The following is a 16354-nucleotide window of genomic DNA, read 5'->3' on the forward strand; positions in this document are numbered from 1 at the left end:
TGACTGGGTGAGTGATCGTACCTGCCAGGCCCTTGACTGCCCCTGTCCCAGACTCGGGGACAAGGAGGGCGGCCCCGTGGCGGCTGGGAAGTGGCTCTAGGAGCGCAGCCTTGAGGGACGTGCAAAGGCCCAGAGGCCCGATGGGGCGCCACAGCCGCACCCTGGGGGCTCCTGTGCTCGGTGGCTGTGGAAGGATGTTCCCAGACCCGATGGTGGGCGGTGACGTGTCCCCTGTGCCCACCGGGCGGAGGCTGACCCCAGCCAGCACCAGGGGCGAGCTGGGGGACCACAGACGTCCCCAGATGGCCTCTCCAGGAACATGCACTCAAGGGCCTGGAGCCTGGGTCCTGCAGCCGCCGGCCATGTCCAGGGTGTGAGCCACGCCCTGCAAGCCCCCCAGAGCCCCGGCGATGCAGGGCCTGTTTCTTGAGTGGGGCTCAGCGTCAATCCAAGGACTGAGGTCTGGAGACGCTTGCTTGGTTCCCTGGGCTCTGAAAATCCCATCAGCAGCCCCTCCTGTGCATCAATGCCGCAGGCCCGCCTGGTGGCGGGTCCCCTCAGCTCTCTGAGGCAGGCTCTGCAGCGACCCCTGTTCACACCAGGAAGTGAGGCCCCGCGAGAAGGAGGCCCAGCCAGGGGAGGCTGCTGGCGTCCCACACCCCTGGTCAGTTCGCAGGGGTCCGGGAGGGGGCCCGCCGGTCACCGGCGGTAGCGGTAGCGCTTGAAGTGGAACCAGAGCTGGAAGATGCCGTTGGCGAACTGGCAGCGGAAGCCGTGGCGGTGCGAGTACTCCCACTCGCGGTTGACGATCTTGAAGGCGATGTCCTCGTAGGGCGGCCCGGCGTGGAAGCGGAGCGTGGCGAAGTCCTTGTTGTCGGCGCAGGCCTCCAGGAAGTACTCAGGGGTGGAGCGCTTGTCGATGAGGTCGGGGTAGAAGATGTTGAACTTGTAGCCCTGCACGATCTTGGGCGGCGGGTTGTCGAAGTCGTAGTGCGTCTGGTTGTACTTGTTCCACTCGAAGCCCGTGTGCACGCGGTTGAAGAAGCGCGGCTTGCGCGGCCGGTACTTGTCCGCCCACAGGTAGGCCTTGCCCGTCAGCGGCATCTCCACGCTGAACTGCGCCTCGTCCTGGCCCATGCCCTCCTTGGCGCGCCGGAAGAAGATGTCCTCCGCGCTCTCGGTGGCGTCGCCTGCGGGCGGGGCGCGTTAACCGGGACCCCGGCACCGCAGCCTCCCTCTCCCTCCCTTTCCCGGTCACATGCCCTGACCCGGGCCCGCCTGCCCGGTGCTCCCCGCCCTCCCGGGTGGGCACCAAACACCACGTGTCCCCTGCCGGGTTGGCCGAAGAGCCTGGTGGTCAGAAGCCCGCAGTGGGACCCGGGACCGGGGCCTTTCCGAGGTCGTTTCTCCGCTGTTCCGGGACGATGGCTGCCCAGGAAGGCCAAGGCCCCGGCGAGCGGGCAGAGTGTAAGGAGCTCAGCGCAGAGCTGGGCACGGGAAGTAAAGACCACCACCCCCGTGTCCTTGGGACCAGCCAGCCGGTCGCGCCCAGAACGAACAAACGAGCGAGCAGGTGAATGAACGGACACTCTCAAGAGAGCAGCCGGCGGAGGAGAGGAGGATGGGGAGTGCGTTCACCACCAAGCCCCCTTCCCCAAGGCGAGGCTCCGCGCCCTGCTGGCCCCGCCCCGCACCTGTGACCTGGAGCTGCTGCCTGGACAGCTGCAGGCGCTGCAGGTCCTCGTCCGGCTCCAGCACGTGGGCGTCCAGCGGCAGCTCGTGGGCCGTGAGCAGCCGCGGGCTGTACTTGCCGGCGTCGTAATCGTCCAGGCTCTGTTGGATCAGATCCTCCTCCATGAGCACCGCTTCCCCGTCCGCCTCGCCCTCCGCCGGTGCGGCCGCTTCCGCCTCGGGCTCAGCAGCGCCACCCTCCGAGGGCCCGGGCGGGGTGGGGGCCGGGTCCTCATGCTCCAGGCTGCGAGAGAGGGCTGGACTGAGCGGGGCGGGCAGCGGGCGGGGCCTCCAGTCCCGCCGCCCGGCAGGGGACGTCCAGACCCAGGCCTACCTGTGGCCCGGAGACTGCGGCTCCTGCTTGAGGATGGGGAACAGGGGCTCGCTCTCCACCCCCTGCTCCTGCTTCAGCTTGTACAGCTTCTGCCGCAGCACGTCCTGGTGCCGCTCGCGGAGCCTGGAACGCAGGCCGGGTGGTCACCCTGACACTCCAAGGGGAAGGCCCCCCCCAAGGACTTCTCATGACCCCCCCCATTTTGCTGCAAGGATCCGGAGTTTGAGGGCAGCAAGTGGCCACGGCACAGGCGGACACTGGGAGGGGGCAGGTCCCTGTACTGGGGTGTTCACATGCAGGCGTGACCTAAGGGCCAAGCTGGGCTGGAACAGGACGGGGGACAGGCGAGGAAGAGGATGAATTTAGAAGTGACTGCACTTAGCGGCAGACAGGAGCCGTGTTTACACGACAGCGCCAAGCAGCCAAGCACGAGGAGAATTCATACACAGCGGGTGTGGGGCCTGTGGAAGGCGGGGGACAGCAGCCTTGAGGGCTTCCTGTGATGTCCGCTGACCCGGGGAAAACAAAGACCAGGTGCTAAGTCGAGGCCGGAAGGAAGGCGGGCAGGCTGCTGGGGGCTGGGCGGGGGCCTTCCAGCTGGGGCCACGGCTTGTGGCTCCCAGGGAGGCCCCGCCAGCTCACCTGGCACGGGCCATGTGGGCACGCAGCTGCTGCAGCAGGCTCTCCCAGTAGCCCATGTCTAGGTTGGGGCCCCCGGCCCGTATCTTGCCCTCGATGCCCTGGAAGATGACCTGCAGCTGGCTGTACGTCTTCCCCTTGAAGACCGACTGCACGTCAGAACTGACCGAGGCGTTGACCCCCTCTCGCCGCTCACCTGCAGTGGGGTGAGGGCTGCTCGGCATGGGGCTGGGCCCAGGTCCTAACCCTCTAGGCTGGGAGGCCCCTGAGGGTGAGGCCAATGCTGCCTGGCCCCAGCTCTCCCTCACACCGGCTGGCTTCCTCGTTCGTGGCTCATCAGACAGCACGCTTCCGACCCCTGCCCTGCCCCAAGGCCTCTGCACGTGCGCTGGGTGCTTCCCACCAGCAGTAAGTCCTCCCCGTGCAGCCCGCCTCCTAGATCCCCGCCATCCTCAGTCCTCAGCGAGAGCACCCCTTCTACTGGGAAGCCTTCGCTGACTACCAGACTGCCCCCTTGGCCTGGATGCCTGATTCTCGGCTTTCCAAGGGCAGGGAGCTCCGTGCGCAGCTGCCGGGTGAACGTGGGGGCAGGCGACTGGCTCGTGCTCCCTGCTCCAAAGCCGGCTTCTCCAAGCCCAGCTGATCAGACAGGGTCAAGAAGAACCCGAGTCCCCTCCAGCCAACCAACCCGGGACCCTGGAACCAGCACCTGGGCTCCCAAGCAGCCCTGGCCTCAGCGGCAGACCCACAGGGCCGGCAGCCTGGCCTCGGTCTGTAGCAGGTGCAGACACATCACGGGACCAACACCCAATTCGGCAACACCCTTCACACCCGGCCAAGCAGAGCCGCATCTTGCGCTGACCTCAAACAGAAGCCAGGCCTCTGCTCGCTCAGACAGACGGAGCCACCGGTGATAACTTACAACCCAAACAGACAGCCCCAGTGGGCGCCGCTTCCACAGAAGCCACGGGTGCTGAGCCACTGCTCAAAGGAAGCCAGGTTCTGGGCTTGGATGCCACCCAAGGGTCCACCAACAGGCCTGGCTGGAGAGTGCCGGCTGAGTGCCCTCTGGGACGCCATTTCAGGAGAGGGGGTGGCACCGTTTGGGTGGGGGGAAGGCTTCTCCTCAGAGATGCTCCCTGGGAGGACCCACGGGGATTGTAAGGGGGGCGGGGTACTGGAGAGGCCACAGGGGTGTCCGGGGACCCACTTCCTACTGCATGCTCTATTGTACAGTTAGGATTTCCCAGCTGCAAAGAGAAGAAAAGGAGAGGGGGGGGGAAAAAAAGAAAAAGAAAGAAAAGGGAAAAGAGAAAGGAAAGGGAAAGGCCAACTTAATTTAAAATGATGAAGGCCGCCTCTGAGGGGCTCCGGGAGTGGTGGAGACAAGAGGCTCCCCCTCTTCTCTCGGAAGTCAGGCCAAAAGAAGACAAACACAAACACTCTCTTTGAGGACACCTGGGACCCTGACTGTCACACGCGAGAAGGGAAAGGGGACAGAGGGGTGACTGACGTGGCAGGGAGGGGGAGAGGGAAGGGAGGTGCCACGGGAGGGACCGTGGGCGCGGCACGCGGGGAGCCCTGGAAACGGCAGGGACCCAGCACAACGTCCCTTCACACTTTTCCGCAGCCATGGGGCAGGGCTCCTGCCCGGCGGCCCCCAGCCGAGGAGAGAGAAGACATTTCCTGACACGTGGGACGCCAACAATTTCCTGCCTCTCTCTACAAGTTACTGGAGGATGCGAGGGCACAAACCACAGGAAAGAGAGACGTGGGGTCCCAGAAAGGGGCTCCTCCTCTGGGGCGAGTGCAGGAAGCTGCAGGAGGGTGGCAGCAGACAACCCACCCGCGGTGGAAGAGGGAGTGGGGAGAAAGGGCCCAGGGACAGGGCAGGGGGCCTGATGGGAGCCTCCCAGGTGTCTGACCCCCTGGGGAAGGTGGGGTCGGTGATGCAGAATCCCCCACCCGCAGTCCCTGCGCTGAGGTGTCGGCATCGTAAGAGCGGGCGCTGTTCTGAACGCTGGCCAACCACGTACTCACTCCTCTTCACGCAATCCTCCCGGAGGTGTTTTCTCAACCCCGTGCGATGCAAGGAACAACCAAGCTCCAGGGAGGTCACCGATCGGCCCCAGGTGGCCAAGCTGCTGGGCGGCCCGGGTGTGCACCCAGAGCCACACCTGTAACTGTCATTCTATCCAAAGGCCCTGCAGCACCCTCCCAACCAGCACCACTGCCACCAAAGCAGGTGTTTCTGGACATGCATTTATTTTTTGTCGTCGTTGTCGTTTTTGGATATTTTTGGCCGTGCCGCGTGGCTTGCAGGATCTTAGTTCCCTGACCGGGGACTAAACCTGGCCCTCAGCAGTGAAAACACAGAGTCCTAACCACTGGACTTCCAGGGAATTCCCCTGGACACCCATTTCTGATAGCAAAGAGTCCTTTCCTTTCTCTGGAAGTTACTACAGGATGTGCCTCGCTCAAAGGGTCGAGAGAAATAAAACTCCACTTACAAAGATAAAGGATGCTCCTCCTTTTCCTAAGAGGAAGGAAACCTCCCCGACCACCCCAACTGAGCAGAGAACAGCACTTACACAGGCTCAGGAAAGGGAGGGCATTCGTCCTCAGCCACCACGGGTGGGCACTGACACGGAGCTGAGAGCTTAGTGACACAGGCTCAAGGCCCCCAGGAGCTAGATGTCGTTAAAGCCGGTGGCTTCAGGGGGGCGGGAGGGGTGGGACTGCAGTGGTTGCCAACGAGCTTTTAGAACAGTGGCTCTCAACCGGAGTTGAATCTGCCTCCCGCCAGGGGACACTGGGCCATGTCAGGGGACATCTGTGGCTGTCACGACCAGGGGCTCCTGCCACCGAGTGGGTGGGGCAGGGAGGCTGCTCCACACCCCACAGGGCCCAGGACGGCCCCACAGAGAACAGTCTGGGCCCAAATGTCAGCAGTGCTGGGGGGAGAGACCCTGCTTTAGAGCTTGTCTCCCTTGCAATTATATGCAGGCAGTCATTCTGAAGAAAAGAAAAGCTGATTAAAGAAGCACGCCACGCTGCACGGGTTCCCACCAAGTGCAGTCAGGTCCTGTTCTCACTCAAACGGACGGAGCCTCCGGCGAAAATTTGAAACCCAAACAGAAAACCCGCGGACGCCGCTCCCGGGGAAGCCCAGCGCTAAGCAGTTGTTTAAAGGAAGCCACTGGCGCTGCTTGGGTGAGCCCTCACGCCGGCGCTCGGGACCCGCTGCCCCCGCTGCCCAGTGCTGCCCCCTGGTGGCTCGCAGACGGGCCCTGGCAGAGAGACCCCAGAGAAGCAGCCAAGGCTTCTTCTGTGGAGCCACCCGGCCCACGGCGGCTCCCACCAGACCCAGAGGTGCCTCCCCGAGGGCACCGCCCGGTGTGTCTCCGGTGGCCCGGCCTGCATTACCTGGCCCCTTGCCCGAGGCCTCCAGCTTGCGGAGCTTGGTGATCTCATCCTCCGTGATGATGGTCATGTCCCGCCAGAAGTCTGCGTTCTTGCCCTGCTCAAGCTCCATGTACACCTGGAGGTGGAGGTGCAGACGGTGGGTGAAGGCACGCCCGGGGCTGGGGTGGCGGCAGCGGTGCCGGGCGCGCAGCAGGGCCGTACCTGGATGTCCTCCAACAGGTCTTCCATGTCGGCCACCGTAAGGCCGTTGAGGAAGGTGTAGGGCTCGTGCATCTCCACAGCCAGGTCGTCGTCCTCGGCGCTGATGTACTTGGCCAGCAGGTCGATGGGCTTGGCCCGCCCGTCCCGGATGCGGATCTTGGAGCTGCCGGGGAGCAGGGGGCAGTGTCAGAGCCGGGGCTGTGTCCACCCTCCTAAAGACCTCGCCCTCGGGGGTTGACCGGAGCCAGGGGAGTAGCCCGGCCTGCTGTGTGTGGCGGTCAGGGAAGGCTTCCCGGAAGAAGAGGCGTCAGGCGGAGGAGCAAGACAGGTCAGCTGGAAGGCACAGGCCCTGAAAGGGGCAGAGACGGGAGCGAGGGGGTCTGAAGAGCAGTGGGTGGGCGGGGACAGAGGGTCAGAGAGGCCCACCCGGGATGAAAGACCTGGAGCCTCAGCGCTGCGTGTGGGAACGCACGCATCAGAGGCTGACCCTGGTCCAACCCGAGGGAGCCCTGTGACCAGGCGGGTCTGAGCCCCTGGTGGCTGGCGCAGCTGGTGGGCAGCAGGGTGAGAAGGGGGCCGGGCCTGGAGCTCACACACCCCGTGTGAGCTCGGGCAACTCTCGACACCCCAGGGGCCTCACTTTCCTTGACTGTAGACGAGGCTGCTGAGTGAACCACCCTGTGGTCTGGGGATGGCAGGGCACCCGGCACCCTCTACTCAGCAGCACGTTCGTGCATCCCCTTGGCACCTGGCCCCTGGGGAGACAGGCGCGATGAAGGAAGCAACGGAAAGCAGGGCCCAAAAGAGAGTCAGGAGGGACCCCGAGGAGGAGGAGGAGGTGGAAACCCGAGGGCCCAGGGGCCACGTGGGCAGCAAGGCCGGCTCGCCGTGCCAGGGTCCGGAAGGACGGCCGGAGGGTGGTGGGAGCCCGAGCGGCGCGCACCGCAGCTTGGCCTGCTGGAGGTGGAAGTTGTCCTCCTGCTCCTCCCACGTCTTGAAGTGCTCCGCCTCCTTCTCCCGCTGCAGCATCTCCAGCTCCTGCTCCCGCATGGCCTTCTCCCGCTCCCGCTCCAGCCGCAGCTGCTTCACCTGGGGGCGTGCGAGAAGATGAGCGGCCAGCGGACGATGGGGGTCTCGTGGCTCTGCCTTCATCCTGTCAGGCTGTGGGGTTCCCTAGGGTCGGGTGGGACCACACCCAACGCCTGGCCCCAGCGGGCTGGCCCTGGACACAGGAATCGGTCCGGGGATGCCTGAAACGCTGGACACACCCTGTGGCAGAGAGAGCCCTCTTGCTGCTAGAGACACAGCAGCCTTCAGCAACCAGGGCCGCTATGGCCACCCAGCAGGGAGCGTCTTAGAATAAATCCCAGAGGCCAGCAGAGCCGAGGTGGAGGGAAACAGCTCTCTGCAGTCACTGCCTGAGCCCCTGGATGCAGCCGTGTCTGAAGCCGATGTCCCCTGGACTCTCCACGTAAGCCAATCAGGTCTCCCTTGACATAGCCAGGCTGAGCCAGCCTGGGAGCCCTGAGGAGGGAGGGAGGGTGGCCCGGGGCGCCCCACCTTCTGCAGCTCCAGCCGGTTGTCCTCCTGGATCCTCTTGTTCCGCTCCTTCAGCTCCTTCTCCTCCAGGTGGCTGATCCCCTTCTTCTCCAGGGCCTGGAAGGGCCAATGACACGCCCGCTGAGCAGAGATGCCTCCTGCGGCCACCCTCCCCAGGACCACCCGCCAGTCCACGAGGCGGGGATCCACCAGGCCAAAGCACCCGCTCTGCCGATGAGGAGCACGAGGCTGAGGGAGAAGTGACCTGCCCGCGGCCACACCCCGACTTCCACCAGAAGATGCGGCCCCCCGTTCGCCTGCAGAATCGGTTCAGTACACTCCAGCATCGTGGGGCACCCTCTGCACCGAGCCGTGTGCTGAGATACAGGGGAGAGGCAGCCCCACCGCTGCAGAACTCAACCATGTCACACACGGGACAGCCTTACTTGGGGCTGCTGACTCTTGTTTTACACACAAGGCTGGCGGCACTGGCTGGGTGGTGTCCAGCTCTCAGCAGGTCAGACCCCCAGCTGCCATGGGGAGGGGCAGAACCAGCAGCTGAGAGACAGGGGGACTCTGAAAGCACACTCGCCGGGGTCCCTGCTCACAGACCCCTCGGGGCACCCCGAGCACGGAGAGCGGCTCCTCCCTGTGTCCTCACCTGACGGAGGGGCCCGGACACAGGCTCCCGGAGACCCCTCGCCCCTCCCAAGTCATCTCACAACTGTTGTGGGTGGCAGGTGCCAAGACCCGTGCCTCCTGTCACCTCCACCGGCTCCGAGGGTCGTTCCAGGAGCCCCCGTGCACAGAAAAACGCGCCCCCAGGGTGACACGGGGCGGCCTGGCCTGGGGCCACCGCCACACAGTGACAATGACCGCACTTCGTCTCTACGGCCACACAGAACAGCTGCCGAGGGCTTGGATGGGGAGAGCCCGCACTCAGACACAGAGCCCTCGACCGACGCCCGGCCCGAAGAGGCACGTTCGTGGCCAACACCACGCCTGCGCACTCTGCCGGCCCAGCGCCCCGAGGACACCGGGACAAGATGCGTGACGCCGCTCACACAGTTGGGCCGTCTAGCGCCCTCCCCCGACTACAGAGGCCTGCCCGGGGCTTCTCAGACGCCCCGAGGCCCGCTCACCCATTCGACATTTACTGAGGGCCGACTGCGTGCCAGCGCCTGGGACAGAGCCTGCCCCGTGGAGCTCACAGTCTGCGGGAATTACACGCCATAAAGTGGGACGTGTGTTTAGATGTCACATTTGCAACGAGACCTGTCTGGACCCACGTGTTTAAACTGCAGCGTCCTCGCCCGCCCCCGCCTGCCTTCATTCCTTCCTCTGCGGGCTCAGCTAAATGACTTACTTACAGCCAGCCTCCCCTGAGACTGCTGGCCACACAGGGACCGGCATCTCTCTCTGTCGCTCACTGATGCATGCGCAGAGCCCACACGGTACCCAGCACCCGGCAGGCGCATGATTCACGTCTGTTCGTAAAGCACTAGGAACGGAGCAGTGCCTTGATAAAGGACGCAGGGGACCTGGGGGACCAAGGGGGCCAGGAAGGCCTCTCAGAAGAGGGACACGTCAGCCGAGATCTGAAGGCTGAGGAAGAAACAGCCATGGGGAGGGCTCGGGAGTGCTCCAGGTAGAGGAATGGCGAGTGCAAAGGCCCTGAGGTGCTGTGAGCTCAGAGCGTATGTAGACAGCGGTAGATACAGCGGCTTCCGCCTGTGTCCACCGGCTCTCACCCTCCCCACAGCTGTGTCGGGTCGAATTTGTCCTCCACATAGATATGTCCACGTCCCAACCCGGGAACCCGTGAACATGACCTTATTTGGAAACAGGGTCTCTGCGGACGTGATCAGTTGATGTCGTACCGGACTAGGCTGGGCCTTAGTCCAGTGACTGGTGTCTTTATAAGACGAGGGAACTTTGGACTCAGAGACACAGAGAGGAGAACACCACGTGAAGACACAGACACGGAGGGAAGAGAGCCATGTGACGACAGAGGCAGAGACTGGAGTGATGCAGCTACAAGCCAAGGGTGGTGAGCAACCACCAGAAGCTGGAAGAGGCGAGAAAAGATTCTCCCCTAGAACCTCCAGAGGGAACGTGGCTCTGCTGACACCTTGACTTTGTACTTCTGGCCTCCAGAACTGCGAGGGAAATTGTGTTGCTTTAATCCAAGTGCCCAAGGCCCCGGCTGGTGCGTAAGGGATTGGTGTGTAGTTCTGTGTTTTTTTTAGTTTTTTATTTATCTATCTTGGCCGCACCGCGCAGAATGCGGGATCTTAGTTCCCAGACCAGAGGTCAAACCCGCGCCCCCTGCAGTGGAAGCGCAGTCTTAACCACTGGACCGCAAGAGAAGCCCTGGTGTGTAGTTTTCATCTCAAGGATGAGGTGACAGCTCTGAGGTGAAATCCCACCCTGGGCATGTGATGCTGAGAACCTGTCTTGAGGTTAGGCTGGTTCTGTGGGCAGAGTGCCTGAGACTGTACACCGCAAGAGACAGCATGGGAAAAGCTGGCGGAGCCAGTGTGTGTGCACGTGTGGCTAAAAATACACTCTCGATGGCCAGGTACGATCTGGGCACGTGTGCTGGGAATGCTAAACAACGTCTCTGAAAATAAGTTGTAAACAGTTCATGAAGCAAAACCCAGCAGAAGGACAGAAAGACCTGGCGAGCAACACAGGCAGAAGGGCGGGCCACGGCCAGTGGCCAGCTCGGGCTCACCTTGTTCCAGATGAAGGTGCCCAGCAGGTTGTTGTCGCCGAAGGGGTTGTCGGTGTTGGTGTAGCCCATGTACTCCTCGCCCCAGCCCATCTTCTCCCGCTTCTTCCTCTCCTTGGCCTCCTTCTTGGCCAGCCGCCGCGCCCGCTTCTCCTCGGGCGTCTCGAAGGCCTTCATCAGCTCCTCCTGCTGCTTCCGCTCCTCGCGCAGGCGCAGCCGCTCCTGCAGGCTCTGCCGCCGGCTCAGGACTGCCGCCGCCTCCCGAGGGCTCTGGGAGTGGTCCGGGGACGCGGAGCCGGACGCGGAGGAGCTGGGGGACCAGGAGCGTGTCCGCTGCTGCCACCGGCGGGCCCAGCGGCCCCGCTGCTGCTGCCGCTCGTCACTTAGGTCGGACGGAGAGGAGCGGTCCTGGGAGCGCTGGTGGGCTGGCGGGGGGCTCCGGCTCTGCCTGCCTCGCCGCTGCTGCCACCGCTCCTCATCCGAATCCAGCCTGCGGAGGGAACCCGCAAAGCTCTGCTCGCTGCCTGCTGGCCAGCCATCTATCCCACCGCCCTTCACTGGGTGCCTGCTGGGTGCCAGGAGCTGTTCCAGGTTCTGGGGACACGGCAGTGACCAAAACATTGATGGTCCCTGCCTTCACATCAACAAACACACAGTGTGACACTGGGTGGTACCACGAGCTACCAAGGTAGTGATACAGCGTTAGGGTGTGGAGAGGTCAGAGAGGATCTCTCTGAGGAAGTAATGCTGGAGGAACTGGGGGAGGGAGCTAGGGGGAGATCTGGGGAAACAGTGATCCAGGCAGAGGGCACAGCAAGAGCAAAGGCCCTGGGGCAGGAATTTACTTGGCATATTCAAGAAGCAGCAGGCAGGCCTGTGTGGCTGGAGCAGCGTGAGTGAGGGGGAGAGAGGGAGGAGGGGAAGGCAGGGAGGCGGGCTTGGGGCCAGATGGTGCAGGAGCTATACGCGCTGTCCAAGGTGTCCAGGGAGGGCTTACAGGAGAAGATGGCGTTTAACTGGTCCTATAGGACGGGCAGGAGTGAACTGGAGTAAGACTGTAGGGAATACAGACCCTTGGAAGGGCACTGCGAGCAGGGAAGGCAACGTAAGAATCCTGGGGACAGAGTCTTTAATGTTGGGGGCCTCTGAGCAACTAAATCTGTCTTTAGTTTGTCAAATGCTCCACTTTCTAAGCTCACGTCAAAGAATCTACACCATGAAAATCAATTATTTGATTTTCAAGTACGTAAATACAGACTGAAAATCTGATCAAATCTTCATAAATGACATTGACTCTAATTACATATCTAGGGTGGCCGATTCTTGTGAATAACTAAAATCTTAGAAACCACTAGATGGTAATAACAAGATTTACAACTACACGTGAACCAATGCTAAGACATCAAGGCCAGGAGCTGAAACCAGAGTCAGCAAACTTTTTCTGTTAAGAGCCAGAGCGTCTATGGCACAACTACTCAACTCTGCTGTCATAGTGCAAAAGCAGCCACGGACAGTACATGAACAAATAGGTATAAATTTGTTCAATAAAATTTTATTTCTGGACACCAAAACTTGAACTTCATATATTGGGTTGGCCAAAAAGTTTGTTTGGGTTTTTCCGTAACATCTTATGGAAAAACCCAAATGAACTTTTCGGCCAACCCAAATAATTTTCACGTGTCATGAAATACTATTCTTTTGATTTTTTTTTTTTTTTCTTCTCACCGTTTAAACATGTAAAAACTATGCTTGGTCCACAGGCTGTAGTTTGCCAAGCCCTGCTTTAAACCATCTCTTTACTATTTCCTCTGCTTATATCTTCCTGGAATTCCTAGGTGGCAATGATCTTATGAGACTCAAAAGGAAAAGCCTCCTTCTCAAACCTAGAGGGTGATCAGCTATGTCTGACAACAATCACTCCGGCTATGGTGTGGAGAACAGGCTGGAGGGATGGGAAACTGCGCACGCCTGGAGAAGCCCCGTGGAGATCCTGAGGGCACAGATGAGGAAATCTGGGAGACAGCGGGGCAGGTACTGGCCTGAGTGTCACAGCCAGTTATGGGCTGAGCCAGCACTAGGACGCAGGTCTGAGAGTCACTCCCTGTCACGGTGCTGGTTCCTTTGTGCTGGAGCAGACTCAAGCCAAGTCTGGCCAGGGGCCCCATCTCCAGAAGAAAAGGGCTGCGGGCTGAGGGGAGGCTGAGCACCAAGTCTCAGGAGTCAGTTGAGGCCTGCCACCTGCCATCAACAGTTCTTCCCTCTCACACCCCACCTCCATTGCCAAGTGTTGTCACCTCTACTCCGGAAATCCCTCTCAAATCTACCCATTTTCCCTCTGTACCTCCCCACAGCCTCCCTCTCCTGAAGGCCATCATCATCTGTTGCCTGGACAGCTGCACTATCTTCCTCCTCCCTGGTGTCACTCCTGCCGACACGCTCAGTTCCTTCTCCACGCGAAAACCAGCAGAAGTTCTGCAAAGTAGTCCAGACCACATCGCTCCCTGGTTCAAAATCCTACACTGCTCCCTACTCCCCTCCAAATAATAGTCAAACCCTTCACCACGGCACACAAGACCGCACGATCTGGTCTCCCGCTTCCTCTCCGACCTCATCGACTCCCCTCCGCCTCGCTCACGGCGCCTCCTGCTGTACTTCCAACCACCAGGCGCCCTGCCTGGAACGCCTCTCGCTTTCCTTTCGCTGCCTGGCTAACCCCGACGTGCTCAGACGTCCCCTTCTTCAGGAAGCCCTCCCTGACTAACTCGGGGTCTCCCAGCTCCCCGAGGGCTGGAGCCGGACCCCCAGCGCGGCTCACACAGCGACCCTACCTGCGCTCCCGGCTCCTCCGCCTGCCCCGCCCCTTGTCGTCCCGGCGACGTCGGTTTCGCCGCCCATGGCCCCCGCTCCAACTTCGGCTCCGACTCCGACTCCGGCTCCGCTGCCTTCGGCCCCTGCGACCAGCCGACCGTGAGCGCGAGCGTGTGTCGCGACCCATCGGCTGGGACGGTGGCGGCGGCGCGGACACAAATATCCGGGACCTGCGCCGGGGGCCTTCTTCGATCGCGGCGCGTGCCTGGCTGCCCCACCCACGCCTGAGCAGGGAGACAGGAACCCATCTCACGGCTCATCCCGCGGGGATTCCGACCCTCCCATAACCTCCCCACCGTCCTCAAACGTGGCCTGCGTAATGAACTCCTGAAGGACTGTTGTCGCTAGGGCTGGGGATTCGTTCTTCAGGCAGTACTGGGGGCAGGCCCAGGTGGGTCCTCGAGCCTTAGGGAGCCAGAGGAGCAGTGGGCGGAGCAAGGGCGAACCAGGAAGGGTGAGGGGGCGGAGCCTGGGGAGGCGGGACCAAGAAGCCGGTCAGAGAGGAACTGGAGACGGCGTGGGCGGGGCCTAGGAGGCGGGATCAAGAGAAGGCGGGGTCTCGGGGCGTAGCCAAGGGAGGCGTGTCCCGGGAGCGAGGTCTCGCGGCCTGTGGAGGCGGGGAAGCCTCAAAGACCGCAGGTGAGAGTTCAGGCTGCCCAAGAAGGCGAGGGGTGGAAGCTGGGACGGAGACTGAAAAGCCTTAGGATGCTGGGCTGACCCTCTGTGAGAGTCACCATCATGCTTCACCACCCGCCAATAATACCTAAGTGTTTCAGGGGTTAAGGTAAAAAACCAAAACATAACTTGGATAACTCCTTAAGTTCCCCATTAACCCATTTTATAGGGGGGGAAACTGAGGCTCAGAGAGTGAAAGTCACTGTAACACCCCCGCCCTCAAATGAGGCACTGCAGAGCTGGGATTTGAACTTGGTGGTCCAGCTTTGTCCTCTGGGTGCTGGCGAACCGTAAGAGGGCTTTGAGCAAGGAGGGATGAAAGGGGTCTTTAGGTGGGGTCCCTTCAGGGCAGGCAGGCAGGCAGGGGCAAGACCATAAAGGGGCAAGAATGGAGGCCCGGAGACCTGAAGGACCCCAAAGTCCTCCTCTGAGCTCTCCCAGCCCACCCAAGAGAATGGCAGTTAATACTTTAAATGTTTATCCTGTAATACAACTTCCTGACACCACCCTAGATGCTAGCTTTGTATTCTCTGCTTGGTGCCGAGGTGGCGGTGGCGGCGCAAAGGGAACCCTTGATGACTGCCTGTCATGGGATGTGGGTTGTCCTGGTGATTTTCCCCATGCAGTTGCATCCTTGAGCGTATCTGGATACTCATCTCTGAATGTAAGGTGAGCACATTCTCGATTGCCTAGTATTGTGTATAAACAAGCCGAGCCGTCTGCGTCTGGGATTAAAACTGGGTTTTCCAAGGGCTTGCTTACAGACAGGATCTTATTTTCAATGCAGTGTTTCTCAAATTGGGAGTCGGGAGAAATATTTTCCCCTTAAAAGGGGTCCATGCATTACTCAATTTGAGAGACTCTGGCAGAACAAACATAAACTCCGGCGAGTGTTCGTTCCTTCCAGCTGGGTTGCACTGATGTGAGCTTTTAAGTTTTTCCGAGCTGAACTGGAACTCACTACTATCAAAGCATTCGGGTCCGTTGTTGTTATTTAATTATTTTGATTCTTACTAAGGTTTCTTTGTGCTCTCCTTCACAGTCAGTCCTTAAACTCCCACTGAGACCACCGGAACGCACAGAGAGACAAAGAGGCGGCTGATGCTTATTACCCGATTTATTAGAGAGATCTCTCCCAAGTAAAAAGGGGGGAGGGGACGGCGGGGCTGGGGGGGTTGGGGTCCCGGGGCTGCATATGAGTGTTACGGGGCCAGCAGTGGCTGCGGTTACAGAGGCGCCCACGGCTCTGGGTTTGAGCGGGATGGCGTCCTGTGCCCGAGGAGGCTGTGCCCCGGATTGTCGCACACCAGACCATGGGGGCTGAGCACACGGAACCCCCGGTGAGAATTAAGACACACAAGGTTTGCAGTTTCTCGTTGTGTTTGGAAACCAGTTCGGCCATAAAAACGGGGTTGGGATGGGGATAGGCGATGCAACTGAACCACCAGAGAAGGTGGCCAAGGGCGCTCGTCCCGGGGTTGGGACCGAGGGGCTACGGCGACAGTACCATGGCAGGGGGCCCCAGTGGGACGGGAGTATTGCACTGAGCCAGGTGGTGGAGGGGGAGGGAGAGGGCGAGAGGAGGCAGAGGCCAGAGGCCAGCAGGGGACACACCGTTTGAGCGGGATGGCGTCCTGTGCCCGAGGAGGCTGTGCCCCGGATTGTCGCACACCAGACCATGGGGGCTGAGCACACGGAACCCCCGGTGAGAATTAAGACACACAAGGTTTGCAGTTTCTCGTTGTGTTTGGAAACCAGTTCGGCCATAAAAACGGGGTTGGGATGGGGATAGGCGATGCAACTGAACCACCAGAGAAGGTGGCCAAGGGCGCTCGTCCCGGGGTTGGGACCGAGGGGCTACGGCGACAGTACCATGGCAGGGGGCCCCAGTGGGACGGGAGTATTGCACTGAGCCAGGTGGTGGAGGGGGAGGGAGAGGGCGAGAGGAGGCAGAGGCCAGAGGCCAGCAGGGGACACACCGGAGGTTCCACCTTGTCAGTCTCAGAACACGCCTTCCATTTGTACATTCGTGCCCACGTTCGCAGTGACAGCAGCCGTCAGGGACGAGCTGCGACAGAACCAGGACATCGCCACAAAGGAGTCGACAGACTTCCATTCTGGGGCGGGGTGGGGGCGACAGCTGGGTGGGTCCAGGGCCCTCCTTGCTGGGGGTCTGGGGAAGGCCGCAAGTTCACTACACGTGATAA

General features: G+C 61.2%; 1 protein-coding gene across 1 annotated transcript; it reads right to left on the minus strand.

The window, feature by feature from the left end:
- Positions 1-587: 587 nt before the first annotated feature.
- On the minus strand, positions 588-13616 carry CACTIN (cactin, spliceosome C complex subunit). The gene is made up of 10 exons (XM_007104232.4): positions 13433-13616; positions 10608-11094; positions 7892-7987; positions 7275-7420; positions 6332-6494; positions 6131-6245; positions 2708-2900; positions 2066-2188; positions 1695-1975; positions 588-1190 (listed from the first exon to the last, which is right to left on the minus strand). Exons 1-10 carry the CDS (start codon positions 13597-13599, stop codon positions 700-702), a joined length of 2262 nt encoding a protein of 753 aa, XP_007104294.1. The 5' UTR covers positions 13600-13616; the 3' UTR covers positions 588-699.
- Between the last annotated feature and the right edge of the window lie 2738 nt (positions 13617-16354).

This window comes from Physeter macrocephalus, unplaced genomic scaffold (genome assembly GCF_002837175.3).
Source record: "Physeter macrocephalus isolate SW-GA unplaced genomic scaffold, ASM283717v5 random_163, whole genome shotgun sequence".
In the NCBI taxonomy this organism is placed as follows: Eukaryota; Metazoa; Chordata; class Mammalia; order Artiodactyla; family Physeteridae; genus Physeter; species Physeter macrocephalus.

What these genes read in the sequence shown, in the direction of transcription:
- CACTIN (XM_007104232.4), bottom strand. Translation starts at nt 13,599, where the DNA reads ATGGGTCGCGACACACGCTCGCGCTCACGGTCGGCTGGTCGCAGGGGC. An exon ending in ACCGGCTGGAGCTGCAGAAG is followed by an intron (nt 7,421 to 7,891) that starts GTGGGGCGCCCC and finishes GCACGCCCCCAG; the next exon opens with GTGAAGCAGCTGCGGCTGGA. An exon ending in GGCCTCGGGCAAGGGGCCAG is followed by an intron (nt 2,901 to 6,130) that starts GTAATGCAGGCC and finishes ACCCCACTGCAG; the next exon opens with GTGAGCGGCGAGAGGGGGTC.